Genomic DNA, 21190 nt, shown 5'->3' on the forward strand with positions numbered 1-21190 from the left:
TGACATGTTGCCGGTGGAAATATGAATAGTGAGGAGTGAGTTGTTGCTTGGACAGATACATATGTAGGCCACCATGTTGAAATAAATTGACTACCATTGCTTGAAGTTTTTTCACTTTCCCAATTTTCCCAATTTTGCAGAGAGGCCACCATCTCTGCCACACAATAAAGTACACTACATTCTTTAGCAACTGATATCACCTTTGAACAAAAATCAATTAGAAGTACTATGAAATGTCCAAACATAAAAGTATGAGGTCCTGCTAGAATTCAAAATCTTCACCATTACACATTTTAAATATTATGGAATCCAACCGAGCAAGAATATTCTTGAACCCAAAGAGAATATTCCGGGGGAAATTAGGAGGGATTTCAATCCAGCTGTTAGGATTTGGGGGGTTAGGGTTTAGAGTGAAAGAAATTACAACATTTAATTATTTGGGGTCAAAATGAACAAGAAAATACCTTGCACCAGGAAGCCAGCCACTTAGGCCAACAATGGCCCTTGAATAAAGGGCAGTTGCAGCTGCAATGCTGAAGCTCTTATACCAAGTTAACTGAAACAAAACGACTAAATTAAGCTATTTCAAGAATTCAATTTGGAAGAGTAGATATAACACAAAAATAAAGCATTAATTTTAAGGAAAAAGGGAGCTTTATTCATCAACAACAATTCATACATAGTGATGAAATGAGTTATTTTTAGTTGAAGTAATGAGTAAATCAAGTATGACCAAGACTGAAGGAGACTGTTGTTGCAAATATTAAGTCAACATTGATTCCAAAGGGGAAGACATGAAAAATTAGGCATGATGACCTTTGCGAAGGGGACCATTACAAATTTACAAAGTGCCTAAGAAACTGTTTTCCTTAAAATTGAGAATTATATGCCAATGAGGATTAGACATAACAGAACCTGTCTATAATAGAACAAGCCTTAATGCATTGATCATGTGTTTTAGCATTATTGACACATTGTTTAATATTACAAAGTAAACTAAACTGATAATTACTACGTAGAGGAAAACAATATATAAACTGAACGAAGAACTTCCAATTCCATACCCGGACAGCTGTTGCTGGTAGAACACAAATACCAACCAGAGCATGTATCTGCCAAATCTTGATGTAATGTGGTAACTGCCTTTTGCAAGGATTTCAGGGCTGAATAGAGCTTCCATGGGCTCTGCAGAGTTCCTGTCAAATAGAAGACAATCCAAAACAAAAACAGATCAGAGATGCAATTATATAGGGATTGCCAGCAAGAACTGTTTTAGCGTTGTATAACTCTAAATGCAGAGAGTGATCTCGAGCGCCTGCACTAATCTCAGCAAATATCTGAAGGATCCTATCCACAGGACTAACACTAACTATACACTTCTTTATTAAGGTATCTAAGCTCTTCCTGGTTCAAAAGGTAAATTAACAATAGATCAGACAAACTAAGAGTTATACTAGCATATATTTAAAGACAGAATTTGGTGAATGGTTAACGAGAATGAGGTTATAAAGAAAATCTCAGATTTTTTTTTTGTTTTCAATTCATGCGGAATAGATGTGACTGGACAAAGAAGTTTTTCCACTGAATATTAGGTAATGCTCACCTCTGGTGTAACGTCAAATATAAAGGACTTGTCCATGGAATATATCAGTACTCTTTCTGTTGTTTCTCAAGCACTTGATACGAATATTTGGCATTGCCAATTTTTTTTGTCATCGCTTGCTTATCCACTCCTTCCTCTGTGTCATTGTCATCATCATCTATCAAATCTAATTCTCCAGCTTTCAGTCATATTCTTTGAGTTTAAGATTATGAGTTATCTGGAATCTTTGAAACAGTACCTGATATTGCTAAAGGGAAACCATTAAGAAGCAGCCCATAGCTTTTTCTATCAATAAAAATATACAACCACCAGTTAGTACACATGTATAATAACAAGAAGCAAGAGACACAGAAGCTTATAAATTACTTTACTTGTGTATATATGCGTATATGCATACAAATAATGATAAAACAAACACCCCAAAGAAGAATTAGTGACAAATAAGAGTAACAGAGAGAAGAAATTTAGGTTGGAACAAAGCTGATCAGCAACATTGTACCTACAAATGCATTTGCTACTTCCCCGAGCTAATATGTAGCTACCATAGGCAGAAGCACTTTCCACAGGTGAGGACCTACGATCAGTCATGAGTCGCCCAACAGCAATGTCTCTGCGGCCTTTTACAGTTTAGTGGCAAGAAGAGGAAGGCAGGGTGGACTTGAGAGAAATGGTTACATTAGGTAGCATAGCAAGAATATCAAGTTTGTGATACAAGAAGATCAGAGTGTTTTGAGGACTTAGAGATTTATGTGTAATGCAACCCTGGAAAAACTTACAGCATTGGGACAAGACATTAATCCATCAGTATTAGGGATGTTGATTTTGTGGAACAGGGCGAAGTGAGTTGGAGAGTTCATGAATTAGAGGATGCATGCTTTTTTCCATTTACTTTCTTTTTTTCCTTTTTATGCAAAATTTAGTTGCAACTTCTTTTATTTCTTTTCTTATGTTTCTTATAACTTTTTATCCATTAGTTTCATTTTATTGCACAGCCATCAATAATCTACTACTATAACAAATTGGTGTAAGTATTCTTCCAATAATTGAATAAATTGGTAATTGGTATCATATTTGTATTGGTAATTAATTAACTTTAATCCGCAACACATTGACAAGTAGAATCGGGACACACAAAATATCACAATCATAGTAATGTATAAAATGCTTTTATGAACTTGATTATGCTTTCATCGTGCATTTAATTAACAAACTAAACCTTTTTATTATTCTTTATATACTTCTAAATGAAATATTATTATCTGTCCTACAAATATAAATCTAAATGTTTAAGAAGAAAAATGAAATCTATTAATAACATTTATAACAAAGAATTAAAGTGATTTATAGGGAATTCTTAGTGTGGTATATAGTTTTTTTAATACTCCCCCCGTCTCTTAAATTTTGTCACACTCCGCCCCGCCAAAAATGATCCACTTTCATTTTTCGTCCGTCCCAACCAAGATGACCAATTTCTTATTTAGAAAATAATTAAAATACTCAATTTTTTTCTTTTTTTTACTTTATTCATCTCTCTTATTTTTAAACATCCAACAACTTTTTATCTTTCTTACTTTTTGCATCTTACTTTTAAGCACTCATTAACTGTTTATCTCTCTTACTTTATTCATCTCTCCTACTTTTAAACATCCAACAACTTCCCTCTCCCTTTTTAACAATTTAAAATTAGTATGCATAAAATCCCGTGTCGTCCCAGGAATGGTCATCTTCCTTGGGACCGAGGGAGTAATATAAGGTGAGTTGAAAAAGTTAGTGGATAGTGAGTCTTACTTTTATATAGTAGTATTATAATAAAATGTGAGTTGAAATTTGTAAGTGGAATATGAGGTCCACTACCAAAAGTGGTAAAAAGTGAAATTTGACAAATTTTATAGGATGAACGGAAATGGAAAAATATGACAAAATTTGAGGGACGAAAGGAGTATTATGGTCATCACCACATGTTTTTTTTCCTTCTAATTTTGCAGCATATAACATTATTTTTTTTATTTATAATCACTCAAAATTTTAAATTGATTATTTCGAGTGATTATTTAGGATTAGATATTTTATTCTGAATTATATTTTATATAAATGAAGACGTCTAATCTCATCCATAAAAAACTAAATATAAAAACCTTAATTTTGTCTTAAGTTCTGTAGCTATGCAATAAAGAGTGAATTGACATATAATTGATGTATTTCCTCTGTTCCATTAAATATGAAACGTTTGCTTTTTAACACATGTTTTGAAAAAATAATAATGAATGGTTAAACTGGAGAAAAAATAAAGTAAAAATGATAATAATGTAAAGGAGACTCTCCTCTACATTATTCTCTCTCCTACTTTATTTTTTACCACTTTAGTTATTTATTACTCACTCCGTCCCCGATTAATTGTCTAAGGAAGTATTTAAATGTGTAATAAATGGAGTTAGGTAGTGAAATGTGAGACCTCTTTGACTTTTTGTGTGTACTAAATTTGTTAGAACTATTCAATGTGCAATTATATTTTGGATGAAGAGCGAATGGTGTTGTGATTAAATAAATTTCATTGATTACATTTGATTAATTAAACTTGGTGTTCAAAGTTGAATGAAAAAAAAAAACAAAAGAAAACAAAACTGCCATGTGATAGAAGATTTTAAACGATTTCCATTCAAATTTTTCTAAAAAAAATTAAGGAGGGAAGGCCTCCAATTCCATGAAGGGAAATTGTACAAACAAGGAGGAAAAATTTACATGAGATTTCAAACTCAAAATACTCCTATAAATACATTCATTTCTATTCCATTCACTTCCATCAACCAAAACAAAAAAAAAAGGAAACATATTTAAAGTGTAATATCCTCAGAAAATCTTCATCACTGGGCAATGGAGCAGGAGGTGGTCCGAGAGTTGGACCATGAGCAGGAGCTCGTCCAGGTATTGGACCAGGAGCAGGAGCAGGATGGAAGGCAGCGGATCTTATTCGTCTTGAACAACCAAGAAAAAAACCTCATTGTGCAGTTTCTTCTACAATAAAGTAAAGCTGGAGTTCTGCCAAGAGGTTCATTTACAGAGGCAAACAAAAGATTCAAAATCCATAGAAGGACAGCAATGAGAATTTGGAAGATCGGCAAACAGCAAATAGACATAGAGGAATCTGTTATGATGAAAGGCAAAGCAATAGGTTATCAACACCAAGATAAACTCATGCTAGATGAAGAAAAGGTTAGAAACCTGTCCATACTTGAGAGATCAACAATAAGGAAGCTTGCTTCTAAGATGGAAGTAAGCAAGTCAGCAATTGGTGGATTTATTAAGAATAATCAGCTGAAACCTCGTACAAGTGCTGTCAAGCCTACACTAACTCAAGCCAATAAAATTGCAAGGATGAAATGGTGTCTTGCTCATATTCAGTCAACATTAGCTGAAGGTGAACTTCTTTACCATTCAATGCACAACATTGTTCATATTGACGAGAAATGGTTCTACATGACAAAGTCATCAGATAGATACTACCTTTTGCCGGATGAGGATGAGCCTTATAGGTCCTGCAAATCCAAGAGATTCATCACTAAATTGATGTTCATGGCTGTTGTCAATAGGCCACATAGTAAGCTTATTCCCATTCACAGAGAAAGTACCAGCCAAAAGAAGTTCAAAGAACAGGCCCAAAGGGACAATTGAAACAAAGCCTATTCAATCATTTAATAAGGAAGTCATGAAAGCTTGTCTCCTAAACCAGGTATGCCAATTTTTTTTCTATCATGAAAGCAATCAGACATTATTAATGTTATCACTTAGTCATATACACACATTATTAACAGATTATACCAACAATCAAAGCCAAGTGGCCAGCCAATGCAAGCAAGCAGATTATCATCCAGCAAGATAATGCCAAACCTCACCTAAGAGCTGCTGACCAACAGTTTGAGTCACTTACAAGTACTGATGGGTTTGAATTCCATCTAATTAGCCAACCACCCAACTCACCAGACACAAATGTATTAGACCTTGGGTATTTTAGTTCCATACAATCACTTCAAGATGACAAAATAGCCACCAATGTAGATGACTTGCTGAGGAATGTGTTTACCTCATTTGAAGAACTCTCACCACAAACTCTTAACAGAGTCTTTATCACATTGCAAAGCTATTTCATAGCAATATTAGAAGTGCATGGGAACAACAACTACAAGATCCCCCACTTAAACAATGACAAATTGCATAGAACAGGGGGCTGCCTTTAGAACTTCAAGTTGAAGAGGGTTTGGTGAGAGAGAGTTTGGAGTATCTACAACTTCCTTAGAACAATGCTGGAGACACATTTGACATATGACTTCTTAACCATGCTTTAGGGTACTAGACTTAATATTAGGGGATGAAGTTTACAGTATAAGCACTGACAAACGTTTGTGTTTAAGATGTGAACTCTATTTTTTTGTGCATAGGCTGCATTTACTATAAAAAAATGTCAATTTACCGACAGAATTAGCGACGAAAAATTTTCGCTATGAATTAGCGACAGAATTACCGACAGAATTTTCCGTCGCTAATTTTTTTCCTTTTTAATTAATGTATTTTCCGTCGGTAAAATAAAATTTACCGACGGATTGTTGGGACATTTCCATCGGTAAAAAACTCGTCGGTAATTTTTTTTACCGACTGAATTACCGACGAAAAATACATTAATTAAAAAGGAAAAACTTTAGCGATGGAAAATTTCGTCGGTAATTCTGTCGCTAATTCGTAGCGAAAATATTTCGCCACTAATTCCGTCAGTAAATTGACATTTTTTTGTAGTGATTTTTTGTTATTGTCATCAGAAAATCTTCTTCACACGGCATCAAACCTTCAAACCCTTCATAGGGGGGTCGTTTACTAAGCTAACTAGGCTGCATTTTGTATAAACATCATCAATGTACATGCTATTAAGTAATCAGTGAATATTTTTTGTATTATCACATGAAATCAGCTTCCAAACCTTTCATAGGGGGTGGCTTTTTTTGCATTTCCCACAAAAAATCTTCATCAAATGGCATATGGACAACAACACAATGCATATGGACCTCAGAATGCACTAACACAGCCTTCAAACCATACACGGGGGTGATTGAACTTTCCCTTAGATAAACTTCATCAAAGGGCACATGGACAACAACACAAGGCATAGGGGCAATACATTACACTTACACAACCACATACATCTCCTTTCCCAAAGCCTACATCAATTCTCACAGCCTCAATATCACATCAACATGGAGTAATGAACATAAACATTCATCATCAATTCCCATAGCCTCAATATCACATAAACATGGAGTAATGCACATAAACATTGTACATCAATTCCCAAATTCTCAGGCTCACATAAACAGCCAAATACACATCAATGCACATCAATCAGAAGCCTCCAATGTCTAAAAATAGGCTGCATTTTCCAAAAATCAGAAGCCTCCAAACTCTAAAAAGGGGGTGCCTTTGAATCAGAAATATACTCACAAATTATATGAGATCCTTGAGGCAAGGAAACATGATGAATAGCATTGCTTTTTCGTTGTCGGTGTACTCCCTTTTTGGCTCCACCGCCTGCGGCATTGCTACGCCCATGTCATCATCGAGGTCATCCAAACCAATGGAAGGTGGTTCACTTTCCCACCAATTAACAAGATGTGAAGGCGGCTGAGCCTCTGACCAATCAAATGGCTGCGACGGAGGCTGAGTTTCAGATGAGTCAAACACCACAGACGGAGCTTCAGTTTCAGATCCGTTGATTAATGGGGATGGAGGTAGAGTTTCAGAACCGTAGAAGCCCTATCTTCAGCTTCAGATCCGTAGAAGCCTGGGGACGGAGCTTCAGTCTCATATCCGTCTTCAGTTTCAGATCCGTCGAAACCCTTGGACGGAGCTTCATGTTCAGATCCGTAAAAGAACCAAGCCGGGGGTGTTGGACCTTCAGCCCCGTCGTCGGCTTATGAACGGTGGAACACCGTGAACCACAAACGGACCACTAATTACGTCGTCGTCAACCCAGTCGGTCGGTGTTTCAGGGACGACAATGTCCATTGGTTGTGAATGAGGCTGAGGGAGGCGGAGGGGGAAGAGTTAATGAGGCGAAGGGAGGAGAGTGAATGAGGCGGAGAGAATCGAGAGTGAGAGAGTGAATGAGACTGAATGAGAGAGCGATAATCGAGAGTTGACTGATGCCATTCATGGCATCCATTTTTTAAAATGTAAATAATGGCATTTTGTATAAATTTTTCCAACAATAAGGCTATTTTTCATGTCCAAATATAGTAAGTAGGAAGAGTGACGGTTAATAGGGACGAACCGAAATGGAAAAGAGTGACAATTAATTGGGGATGGAGTGGGTATAATTTTTTCAAAACAAGTGCGCAAAATCAAACGTTGCATATTTAATGGGACAGAGGGAGTATTCATTTTCAACTTGCATATATTGTTCAAAATCCAATCGATTATTAGCCCCATGATTTTATCATCTAGTGGCCGAAAATAGTTTCACCTGTTTTTAATGAAAATATTTAAATAGATTCAGAAAGGTCATTTTTGGTATACACAAGTGATATTTAGTTATGGTAATTACAGTAGTTTGTGTAACACGATTACGTGCCAAAATTCTTTCTTTTCTCCCTAAATTGTTCTCTATTTTTCTCCATTGAAGAAGTTTTCCCTAAATTGTTCCCAGTTTTTCTCCATTGAAGAAGTCTGGTTTTTAATTTTTATTTTAAAAAACTGATTTATTGGAGTACTCAGTCATTGCTTTTCGTTTTCATAAACAATGGATGAAAATAATTAAATTTATTCCTTCATTGATTTAAAAACCGATTTATTCACCGTTTGTTTTAGAAACTTATTATATGTATTGTTTGGTTGTGTTATGTAATTTCATGTAAAGTTTGTAGCGGTTTTACAAGAATGTCCTTTTGTGAATTTGCGGACAGTAATATATAATTCCGTAGGGTTTAACTGTAGTTTTGGACCACAATTGCCAGAATTGAGTTAGAAACCCCTAGGGTTTTAGACGTAGGGCTAGGGTGTATTACTGACCCACACCTCGAATTTATTTCTTTTCCAAGTCTTGATAGAATTTAGAAGAATTTTAATGTACCATATGGTATTGTAATGTATATGCTCCCTTATGAGTAATGTAAGATTTTCAGTTTTTGAATGTTTGGCGGAAGTTAAATGCATTCCCCAAGGGCTTAGCAATCCTTGATGCTAGAGTGTAGTACGGACTAAGTAACACAACTGTCGCTTAAGGCCACGAGTTTCAGTCATTCCTCTAGGGTTCAACTATCATCTCGGCTAGGGTGTAATACTAAGTGATACATTTAATGTATGAATACGTTGGTTTAATGTATTTATTTTCTACGTAATGTACGATGATAATATTAATGTATATTTTTCTGATTTCTTTTGTTTTATTTGTTGGTATTGTTTACAGTTTTGGTTGTACCTGAATGTTCTCAAGATTTGAAGCCGGTTGTTGGTTAAAAGTTCAAATCACTAGATTTTGCTGTTGCTTTTTACGACGTGTATGCATGCGTTGTTGGTTTAGATATGTGTAAGCAAGAAATAAGGAAGGCGGACGGTGTTTGCAATAGGGAAGATAGTAAGAAGTCAAAGGTTTAAGATCAAATAATGCACGCAGTAGTTTTTCTATAAAACACATACGGTTATCCAAGTGTTGTGGTTGTAAAACAAGTATATCGTTCAAATATTTCTCCGAATGGGGAATTCCAGGTTATATTATCAGGAAATCAACGAGGTTCATAAACATTATATGGTTGAGGTTCAACATCAGCATTTTATGACACTTAATTGAAAGTTGGATTATGTACATCACAAATTCATTCCAGACTGTTTGAAGGCTAATATAGGGCGAACACTCACTTTCAAGGTGCTGAAGAAAGTTCTCGGTGGATTTGAACTTGTTGGTTGCACTGCCGGGGATATCCTTAACGCTTCTTGAGACCTCAAAGCATACGCACATGGGTTCGATGTACAAATGATGTTGGATGATATGGCTAAGAAGAAGGAACTGTCAGAGGCGTTCACATATCACTACGAAGTTAACTCCAGTAACCAGTTGGTGGCTCTCTTTTGGTGCGATGGTTTGATGAAGAGGAATTACCACATGTTTGATGATATTATGGAATTCGACTCTACTTACAAGAAAAACAAGGAGTATACATTATTTAATTATTACTCTACTGTAATAGTAAATCAGTCAAACATGATTATGCAATTTGATCTAAATGATGTACTACATTAGGCACTTAATGTATTTTTACAATCTAAACACAAATGTAACTGACTATACCAATGTGGCGGCCATAGCCTAACTGATGCACTATTTATTAGCACTAAATATACTTGCAAGTATACAATGTAGATTTAGTATAGCTAAAGGTCAGTACCGGGAGAAGCTAATTGTAGTGTCTATTAAGTGGATCTTACTCGCCAACCTCCTCTCACGATTATGTAGCAAGTTATATTAAATCAGCATCGAATGTATCACTCAAGCATGCAGTATTACGGAACAACTTAAGGAAGAAACGAAGTATAAAAAAAACAGATATTAAATAGAAAACGGAATTTGTATAAACCTAAAAGAGTTACTAACACTGTCACGACCGCACTTTGCTAAGGATAGCAAAGCTGGGAAACCGTGACTAGGGGTGGGGATTAAGAGGAGGGGAATAGAAAGGGGATAATAATGACTGAATATTCACTCAAAAATAAAGGGAAACAACTTCAAATTAATTCTTAATCGCTAAAATTTGAATGAAAATCTTACTTTTCAAAATGTAAAACCTTATTCATCAATAGATATTTTTCAGAGTATGGAAGAATAGTCGATTGCTATCTAGAACCTTAGTGTGCAGCGGAATGAACTCGGTCACATGTATGGAGACATGCACCTCCGAGAGCCTCTATTTAAAATAAAAGAGAATCATAAACTCTGCTCAGCATTCTCCACCGTCACTGCTCAACCTGCACAATTAGAAATATATGCAGGGGTGAGTATAAAAATACTCAGTGAACACATTACCGAAATATACATACATAAAATGAAAATATTGTCATGCCATCACAGTAACACTCGAGAGTTTTCTCTTAAAATGCCAGCTTACTAAATTCTTTGTGAACTAAAGTTCGACTGAACTGTCTAAGTTCAATCTGTACTTCTGCCAAAATCTGAACACCAAGTGCCGTGGAGATGGTGCTCTTCCACGGTCACCTACATCTTTCTCCATCATTGGTGACCCGGGAAGGTGGCCACCTTCCACGGTCACATGTGTACACTAATCCGAGTAGGGACACCACCCTCACTCGGACCGAATTCGATTCTTATGTTCCAACCAAACAGATAGGCTCCATACATATAAAATAAATCATTTATGGCAAGAAAACATCATTTGCTTAAATAACAACATAAGTTCACATTTTTATCCACATTAGTATGTAGGATAGAAAAGTTCACATTATGCGTTTATACTTGAATTTCCTTACTCCGACCTTAACTTGCTCGCGAAGATAGCCTTTTTAAAAATGGTAACATATGCTCAATCAGACTCAAGAAAAATATCTACTTAGAATAAATGCATCCTAATTAATCTCTTTCCATTCTCCGTTCATCCTTAGTAAATTTATAAAATTCTTTAGCAATTAAATCAGAAGTTTTGTGTTAACTTCGTCGTTACTTAATCCTTTATTAGAATTGAATATTCAAGTAAGATTTTAGAAATTTTGGAAACTAAAAAAAATGTCTCAAGATTTAATAAATTAATCTAAGAATTAATAACTTAGAACCTTGATTTAAAATCTCTTGAGCCATACTTAATTGGATTTTTGTCACTTTAATCAAATTGGCCTAACTAATTAAAGTAATTAGTCCAACTCACTTGTCGCACAATTTCAGCCCAAAACTATACTAGATCAAAGCTGTATTCTTGATAAAATTATAAAAAAGTCACGCCCTCTTCTCTCCTTGTAATATGAAACCCCACTTCTAATTCACCCTTTTCTTCTCACGCCACAAGCACCGCCTACCAACTCTCTCTTTCGATTTGTGACCGTCCATGGCGGCGTCCACCGGCCTTCTCTTTCCTCCCTCTGTTTCTCTCTTTCTCCCCCTCTCAATTTAATTTAAGATTCAGAGAAACCCCCATCGCCCTGTTCCTTCTTACGTCCCAAATTGCCGCCGCCTCGCATCTCTCGCCGTTGCCGTTCCAGCCCCGTCACGGTCGGGATCCAAGTAATAGCAATTCGACGCCCCTTTCTTCTTAAAGCTAAGTCCTAAGTCTCATTTCTCATCTACGTTTAATAACAAACTGGTGGATTAGGAACTCATTGGGTGATTTTATATACTTGCTGCCATCATATATATACATATAACAAATTTTGGGACTTAGTATTACTTTAAAACATGGGTCTTGAATCTGTTCAGAAACTTATTCTTGATTATGATTTGTGCATACTTGATAGCTAGAACTTAAACATGCCATGCCTAGATTCATGTACGGTTGTATATGCGTTTACCGTGCTATGGAAATGATGTTTGAATTACAAAGGCGGGGATGGAGTTTACCTGAGATTACTCACTGCACTCTCTCCTCTTAACTCTCCTTTCTATGTGATAAAAAAAGTTTTTGGTATATGTGGCGGAGACTTTGGGATTATATTTGAGGTGATCAAGTAGGAGGTGGAAGAGCTGATCAAGCAGGAGGTGGAGGAGAATAAATACGTGGCTTGCAAAGGATCTGGTGTTGGACTTTTGGGCTTCAAGAACAATTTATTTTAGTGATTTGGGTTTTAAGAGAATGGACTCCCAAAATGATGAAATTTCTTTTAAATTAGGCCCACCAGAAATAAATCCTTTTATTTCTACTATGCTCTTTTCTTTTTCTCTCTTTTTTTTTTTAATTTAAATTCATTTTATAAAATTTGACAATACTTTAGTGGTATACTAATTTTCTAAACATAAATTACGACTCCTCGATCGATTGTAAACATCTAATACTCATTTGATTGTCGAAAAGGAATGAAGATTAAACGAAAAAAAAATCGGATACCCATTCGACATCCTTTTAAGATCAATTAAAAAGATAGGAAAAAATTGGGATGTTACAAACACATCGCTAGAATCCTATGAATTTAGTTATACATGATATAATAATCTAAAAACAAAGTTTGAATGGAAAACAATGTAAATATAAGAACTAAGGTGATAAAACCCAAAGGTAGAATCCTGTAGCCTTGATCTTCAGTTGACTTCGTCTTCAACCTCTTGCGCAGCGAAGAACTCTCAAATATCTTGCTATAGAATTGTGAGACAAAGAGGATATATATATAGGGAGTAGGTCGAATCCTATGGATGGAAGGAAAAGGTTGGCTAATTTAAGTAAAATCTGAAGAAAATCTAGGTAAATTCGTGCACTGCCTTTTCGCGGCGGACCGCTGCACCTTGGCCAGCGGTCGCTGTGCAGTTGTCTGAAGCCTCTGCGAATTTGGGTAGCGGTCGCTGTGGATTAGTCCAGTGGCTACGGGATTTCTCGAGCGGTCGCTGCACACGTCCCAGCGGTCGGTGGGCGTCTTCAGATTTTTCAGCACAACTTTTCCGGAGCGGACCGGTTTAGATGTAGTGGTCGTTGTGGGCCAGCGGTCGCTGCGACACACGCAGCGGGCCACTGGGCGTCTTGAACGCTCTAGAACTCCATCTTCGACTTTTTCCTATCTTTTTGACTCAGATATGCACAATTCTCACAAAACATGTCAAAATACGAAAATAAATAAAATATGTGAAATATGGACATGAATTGCAATTAAGACACTAAAAATAGGCCAAATAAAAGCCTTAAAATAATGCAAAATCCGAGCGTATCACTAACACACAAACAACAAAGAAAAGTGAAAAAGGTAGTTATGAAAAAGAAATAATGTCGCTATTGAGATATGTAATGTAACTATATGAAATCCAAATAATGTAGAATGTAAAACATTGTACAACTACGAATAATGAAACAAAGAAACATTTGTCACCTATGGGTTGGTTGGTTCTTGAAGGATCATCCTCTTTTTGACATCTTCCAAAAATGTCTGTCAGACACGCACCAACAAAAATTAAGACCTACAACTAATTTGTCACAACAATTGACCACTATACAAATCTACATTTGGAACAAAAACCTAACAATAATGATCATGACTTGCTGATTAGAGAATGGTCGATGATAATTTTTTTCAAAATACTCCATCGTTGCTTTGAAAATTGTCGGAGCTTAACTTACCGAAATTGTCGTCTGTGGATCAGTTGACACATGGTTTATTCTCGTCATCAAATCAACTGTAACCCGAGTATGAAGACTGAAGCGACAGAGTAATGCAGAGATAACGGTCTTTCCACGGGGACAACGAGGGGAAGAGAGGTTTTTACGGCAGCTAGGGTTTTGAACGGGTTCGGAATGGGGGGAGGGAGGGTTTTGATCGAAAATGGAAATGGAGGAGAGAATGTCATATTATGTTTATACTTAACACTATAGAGGCATTAGGACCCTAATGCTCCTATATACTAAAATGACATTAGGATCCTAATGCTCCACTATATAGGGTTATACTAAGATGACAACCCTAATTAAAATGACAATCTACCACCAATGAGGACCTTTAGATTTAGGAGCATATTAAACCTTATCATGCCACGTGGCAGGCTTGCTTGCCTATGTATCGTAGATTGTTTGATTATATCTTATTTCATATTGCAAATTGCTTGGAACTATATGTCGAGTAGCTTGCCTATGTATCGCAGATTGCTTGCTTATTTATCGTACATTGCTTGCCTAAGTTGTAATTTTAACTATAGTGTCACCATAGTGCTCTAATTTCGTATCGTAGATTGCTTGTAACCATAAGCCAAGTTGTTTGCCTATGTATCACATATTGTTTGCTTATGTATCGTAGATTGCTTGCTTAGTTTGTCAAGTTGTCACTTTAACTATTGTGTCACCGTAATGCACCCCATATATATAGGTTTATGCTAAAATGACAATTCAAATTAAAATGACAACCTACCACCAAATTAAAATAACGGACCCCTTAGATTTTGGAGCAGATTCAACCTTAGCCTGCCACGTGGCAGGCTTGTTTGCCTATATATTGTAGATTGCTTGATTATCTGTGATTTCGTATTGTAGATTGCTTGGAACCATAGATTATATAAAAGGGGAGGTTCATATTCCACTAACTTATTCAATTCACTTTTCTTTATATTTATTAAAACTCGTGCCAAAATCAAATGTGGCTCTTAGACGGAGGGAGTATAAGCGATAGATTTCCATTGTAGTAAGTGGATTTTCGAGCTTCATCATCTCACCGTGTTAAATGTCCGGTTCCCTAGCAAAAATTTTCAAACTAATAGGAATTTAGAGATAAATGAGTACTTAGTTACATGACAATATTAGTAATTAATTTTTATTTTTCACTTTTTTATCTTGCTTTTGTACCATCATCAAATAAATATAGGAGATTAGTGTTGAGGTAGTTTCCTCGAACATAAAGTTCACACATTGAATGACTGATATATTATTTTCAAACTTGCTTTTCCGATATTATTGACTTATAATTGTATAAGATTTCAACGTCTTCACGTACAGACTCCTTTTGATGGAATACTTCAATTCTACTACGTGTTTGTCTTCTCAAAACAATAAAACTATGTTGGGTATCTTTCTGCAACAACCATTAAAATTATAATATCGCAATTTTATCATCAATAACTTAGGCAGTAAGTTGTAGATCATGAAATTATAGAACGAGCGTAACATCAATATATATAGTCACATTACATATTTGTCTTGTCGTGATAATGCACTTGAACTCCAGTACAATTGGATTGTGAATTACACATTTAAATTTGTGTAAATTTGTAATGGAAAATGAAAAGGTCTCATTTTTTTAAAACTTTTTCTTTATGAGCTTTGTAGTATTATTCAAATTAATTAATTGTGATTTCATACTATCATTATTTCATTTATTTGTTCACTAATTAAACGAAACATATGTAGCTTACCTATAATATGCAATCAGGAATATAAAATCTATGAAGTCAATCATTTCAATTTATATCCAATAACATATCTCTTCAACAATACTATAATATTTTTCAACATGATCCCCTTTTTTGTGTACGGTAGGGTTTGGTTTAGGATTAGGTACGAGTTGTATTAATGACTGAGTCTCAAGCCCAAAGGATTAAATTTGTGAAAATTGGCCGAGATGAAAAGTAAAATTAAAATTATTCTTTTTTATGTCTACATTTGATTTGTAATTATGATATTAAGGTAGGGAGACTATTGGTAACTTCGTCCACAAGTTTCGGGATTTTGTGTCAAGATGTTGGTAGTTGAATTCAAAATTTTGAGACATTTCTGAAGTGTTAGTTATAACTGAATTATTGGTAGTTGACATTGATATCTCTGTCGATATTTTTTATTCATTATATTGATACTCATAGTTGGATTATTCTGAGTCTGGATTTAATGATCTAATGGTTGCTTTTTAGTTATAGTTTGCATTTTATAGATAGAACTATAACTCACCCATGTAAGACATTACATCTAACGAACAAGACACCGGATGCATCTTTCGGCATAAAGTACGTGAGCTCCTTATGTGATTGAGCACCACTCTCTCGTTTGACGCATGTTTAACGTTGTTCGTTTTGATTTATATATTTAGTTTGATTCTAATACATTAAGAACTGTTATTCAAAATATTATTTTCACAAAATTATTAAAACTCAAAGATTGATTTATTAAATTATCTCAAATCATACATAAAATAGCAAATTGAGCTTTGATTTTTATGAATTTTATGAAATTCAAAATTTTAATAACAGTTTTTAATGTATTAGAATCAAGCTAAATATATAAATCGAAACGAACAACATTAAACGTACGTCAAATAAGAGTGATGCTCACATAAGATATGTAGGATATCATTCTTCTAAGGCAAAACAAATCCTCAAGTCCTTATACTTTGATTGTTTATTTCACTAGGTCTTTATACAATTTTTTCGTTTTAGTAAGTCCTTGTACTTTTATATTCAACATATTCCAATCCTTATTTAACAGAACCGTTAATTTTTCCGTTATAAAATAACACATCATATGTTAATTATTTAAATATATTTCACCTATCATCCTAATTGGAAAATATACATCCTAATTGGAAAATATGAACATAACATAAATGTAAAAAAAAAAGATAAAAACAAAAAAAAAAAACTAAAGACTTCCAAATCGTTAAAAGAAATTTGTTGTTTGATTATTTGAAGTTCGAATATTAATTTATATTTGGTTCCAATAATATATTTTTGAGCCGACACAGCCGGCGGCACCGGTGGCGAGGACGGAGAAGCCGTGGGGGCGGCGGATCTGGGTGGAGGAGCGGATGACATATCCTTTTTTTTAATGTTATGTTCATATTTTTCAACTGGGATATTAGGTGGAATATATTCAAATAATTAATATATAATGCGTTATTTTATAACGGAAAAGTTAACGATTCCGTCAAATAAGGATTGTAATATATCGAATATAAAAGTACAAGGACTTACTAAAACGAAAAAATTGTATAAGGACCTAGTGAAATAAACAATCAAGGTACAATGACTTAAGGATGTGTTTTGCCTTCTTCTAAAGTGATAATACACACATATAGGGATGTCAATTTAGTCCGAAACCCACGAGTCGACCCGAATAATCTGAAAAAATCATAGGGTTAGGGGCGAAAAATCGCAACCCATATTCAAAAGCGGGCTACACTAGCTAACCCGTTCGGGTTATGCGGGCTGGCCCGGGTGGGTTGCGGGTTAGCCCACGAGTTGAGCATTTAATATAAAAATATAATTAAAATTTTGGATTATACATTTATATGAAGTATATTTGGTAATATCAAAATTAAATACAACATTGATATGATCATATGAATTATATATGGTAATTATGTCTTCTCTCTCAAATTGAAAGTTAGGGTTATATGAAATGCATGATTTCCATATTCATTCATGTGTGTTATTAATTAAACAATATGTTTATCTATTTTGTTTCAATTTTCAATTGCTATTATTTTCTTTCTCTTGATCACTTATTTGCGGCAATCTGCCTTTTAATAAGTTAGAATATTAGACTGTATAGAAAGTAACATATAAGATCACTATTGACCTGAATAGCCCGTGGGTTAGCTCGAAACCCGAAGATTTAGAGTTAGGGCCGGAAATTTATAATCCGAAAAATTCATAACCCGAGTGGATTGGCCCGAACCCGAACGGATTAGCCCAATTAACACATCTACTCGTCCAAATTTTTCTAAAGTGATAATACACGCATGTACTCGTCCAAATTTTACCAATAATATTTGTTGAATTGAATTATCAATTTAAATAGTGAAACTTCCTTCTATAAACATCGAACTATAAGACTTATTTCTTATCACTCTCCCTTCCAATTGAAAAAGGACTGTATTATCGAAAATGCATGGAACAATGACCTGCAGAGTTAATAACAATAATAAAAGTGAAAAAAATAAGTATTAATATTAATAAACGATAGTAATTAATTAACTTAATAAATAAGGAAATCACACGGGCGATCTCAGCTACAACAAGGTCTTAATGACAAAAGATCGCACACAAAATCTTTGAAATGGTCCTTTATTGCTGTCGATTGCTACTTTATTAATTATTCATACAAATACAGAGTGGGCTGCAATAATCAATTCTCCATGAGTAGCATGGCCATTTTTCAAATATTTGATTTGCTTAGTCTACAATTGGCTTTCTTGATTAAGTGCATAAACACAAATAAGCAAATCCAATAGTTGATCAGGCTGTCCCTGTTATCGTGTTTCTTGCTGCCATACAATATAATTAAATTTGACATTAAATTAAGATTGTCTTAATCATGATAATTGATAGAGCTAGGTGATGTCAATGGAAATGATAATTAGCAAATCGTTCACATTACCAAGTACTCCCCTCCGTTTCGCCATAATTGAATCGTTTCTTTTTGACACAAAATTTTAGAAAAAAATATTTATTTTGTTAAATGGAGGAAAAGAAAAATACCAAGAGAGAAAAAAATAGAGAAAATAAAGTAGAAAAGAGCAAGAGAGAGAATGAAATAGGAAACAAAAAGTGAGTTAATTGCAGCAAGATCTGCCCCTCCGTTACCAACTGCGCTGCCCCTACGGGCAAAAAAAGGTGAGTTAATTGTTATCATATAGGGAAGTGACTCAACTACGAAAAAACTTCCCAAAATGGAAAAACGACTCAACTACGGTAGAACAAAAGGAGTACAAATTTACTCCACATATTGTGGGATGCATGCCCGAATTTATTGATTTCCTACTTTTGGTTTGATAAAATTCAGGTTTATCTCATACTAGTATTTTTTTAAAATTTTAATGTTAAATCATGAAGTTTCAAAAAATTTCAATTATCCTATTTGATCAAATTTTGTGCTATTATCTTTGGGCTCAGAACTATGATGTTTGTCATCTACGTCGTCACATTAGTACATATTTACGTGACTATTTATTGACGACAAAATTTTTTTACACGTGTACTCTAATTTATCATCAAATTTGCATCCAAAACAAAAAGTTACCTGTGATAATTAAGAAAGTTTTGAAACTTTTTGATAATTAATTTTGTAAGATAAACTTCGTGAGTTTATAGCACCCATTTTAGTTCACTAGTACTAGTATTATTCATATGTAGTAATTTTGTTTAAGAAAAATAGCAAAGAAAATGGTGAAAGCAAAGAAAAGAGTATCTAGAAAATCATACACTAAATATGAAAAGTTCCAAAATGAAAATACATGCTACTTTACAAATCAAGGGAGTCAAAAGTAGATAGTATTTTTATAATAGAGTCATGATTAGATAAATCTATAAAAATGCATCCATTTCTAACTAAATTCTCTCACTCAAATAACTTTCTCAACGCTCTTCCTCCTAGATCCAATGCCGGCGGCACAACTTCTTTCGGAGACTCACTTTCCGGCAGTCAACGGCAAAGAAACCGCCTCTCCCTCCTTCAAAAGGTACCTACATTTCCATCACAAATTCAATCCAGATTAATTAATGCGTATACAAAAACTTCCAATAATTTAACTTCCTACTAAATTGCCATAAAAGCCATAAAGTTTGTTCAATTTCTAACCAATCTTGCAAATTTTAAAAATAAGAAATTAATACTTTCATCTGTCTTTTAAGAACAGAAAATCTTTCTTTTGGTCCATCCCAAAAAAATTAGAAACTTCCAATTTAAAAAATTTTCTTTTTTTTTGGTCGGACACACTTTTCTTTTTATCTGTCTTGCTTTACTAATTTTGCAATTAAAAATTGTGTCCTTTCATAAAGATTGGATGGAAAGATTGCAATCGTGACGGGCGGTGCAAGGGGCATCGGCGAGGAGACCGCGAGGCTCTTCGCCGAGCACGGCGCCCGGGTGGTGATCGCGGACGTGGAGGACGTGCTCGGCCGCTCAGTGGCGGCCTCGCTTGCCCCCGGCGCGACGTACGTCCACTGCGATGTCGCGTCCGAGGCCGACATTGAGCGCCTGGTGGCCTCGACCGTGGCCGCGCACGGCGGCCTGGACGTCCTGTTCAGCAACGCGGGCATCCTGGGCGACCAGGCGCGGCGCAAGAGCGTCCTCGACTTCGACGCGGCCGAGTTCGACCGCGTGATGGCGGTCAACGCGCGGGCCGCGGCGCTGGGAATGAAGCACGCGGCCCGCGCCATGATCGGCCGCGTCGGAGGAGGACGAGGGGGATGCATCATCTGCACGGCGAGCGTGGCCGGGGTTGCCGGGGGGATGGGGCCGTACGCGTACACGGCGTCGAAGCACGCGGTGGTGGGGCTGGTGAAGAACGCGGCGTGCGAGCTGGGGAAGTATGGGATAAGGGTGAATTGCATATCGCCGTTTGGGGTGGCGACGAGCATGCTGGTGAATGCGTGGAGGGAGGAGGGAGGAGGAGAAGTGATCAGCGAGGTGGAGGTGGAGAAGATGGAGGAGTTTGTGAGGGGGCTGGCAAATTTGAAGGGGGCGACGCTGAGGGCGAGGGATGTGGCGGAGGCGGCGCTGTTTTTGGCGAGCGATGAGTCCAAGTATATCAGCGGCCATAATCTAGTGGTGGACGGCGGCGTTACCACCTCTACTAATTGTGTCGGATTGTAGGAGATTTTACTTGTGGTGTTTCCAAAATGATTTTTGGGTTTAATTATCAATCAATCACATCTTAAATTGATTCATTTCTAATTAATTTGTTCAACCTTATTGTCATACATACTCATGTACACAACTTAAACCTTATTAGAGTTCTTAGACGGTGATCAGGAGAGGACTAAGGGGCTTCTTGGTACGATGGAATGGAATGGTGGAATGGAATGTGATTCCTACTTCCATTCTATTCATTTGATTGGTGTGATGGAATGAATGAGTAAATGGATGAAAATGCAAAGGAAATCCAGGAAATTGACATTTCATTCCTATATTCATTCCATTCCAACCTCCATTT

At 35.8% G+C, this 21190-nt stretch overlaps 1 protein-coding gene and 2 long non-coding RNA genes across 3 annotated transcripts; 1 reads left to right on the plus strand and 2 right to left on the minus strand.

Annotated features, from left to right (window-relative positions):
* Window positions 1-12: 12 nt before the first annotated feature.
* Window positions 13-2312, minus strand: LOC125218382. The gene is made up of 6 exons (XR_007175947.1): window positions 2103-2312; window positions 1842-1888; window positions 1604-1769; window positions 1065-1196; window positions 465-556; window positions 13-154 (listed from the first exon to the last, which is right to left on the minus strand). It is a non-coding gene; the product is annotated as an uncharacterized LOC125218382 (long non-coding RNA).
* Window positions 2313-10187: 7875 nt separating this feature from the next.
* Window positions 10188-12385, minus strand: LOC125223920. Its single transcript, XR_007176804.1, has 2 exons — window positions 12201-12385; window positions 10188-10603 (listed from the first exon to the last, which is right to left on the minus strand). It is a non-coding gene; the product is annotated as an uncharacterized LOC125223920 (long non-coding RNA).
* A 7228-nt stretch (window positions 12386-19613) lies between these two features.
* Window positions 19614-20944, plus strand: LOC125185269 (short-chain dehydrogenase reductase 2a-like). Its single transcript, XM_048081779.1, has 2 exons — window positions 19614-19714; window positions 20034-20944. The coding sequence occupies exons 1-2, from the start codon at window positions 19635-19637 to the stop codon at window positions 20848-20850; spliced, it is 897 nt and encodes a 298-aa protein (XP_047937736.1). The 5' UTR covers window positions 19614-19634; the 3' UTR covers window positions 20851-20944.
* Window positions 20945-21190: the final 246 nt, after the last annotated feature.

Source organism: Salvia hispanica, chromosome 4 (genome assembly GCF_023119035.1).
Source record: "Salvia hispanica cultivar TCC Black 2014 chromosome 4, UniMelb_Shisp_WGS_1.0, whole genome shotgun sequence".
NCBI classification, from domain to species: domain Eukaryota; kingdom Viridiplantae; phylum Streptophyta; class Magnoliopsida; order Lamiales; family Lamiaceae; genus Salvia; species Salvia hispanica.

Coding starts and splice junctions, on each gene's coding strand:
- LOC125185269 (XM_048081779.1), top strand. CDS start 19,635: ATGCCGGCGGCACAACTTCTTTCGGAGACTCACTTTCCGGCAGTCAAC. Junction 19,715..20,033: donor GCCTCTCCCTCCTTCAAAAG/GTACCTACATTT, acceptor CCTTTCATAAAG/ATTGGATGGAAAGATTGCAA.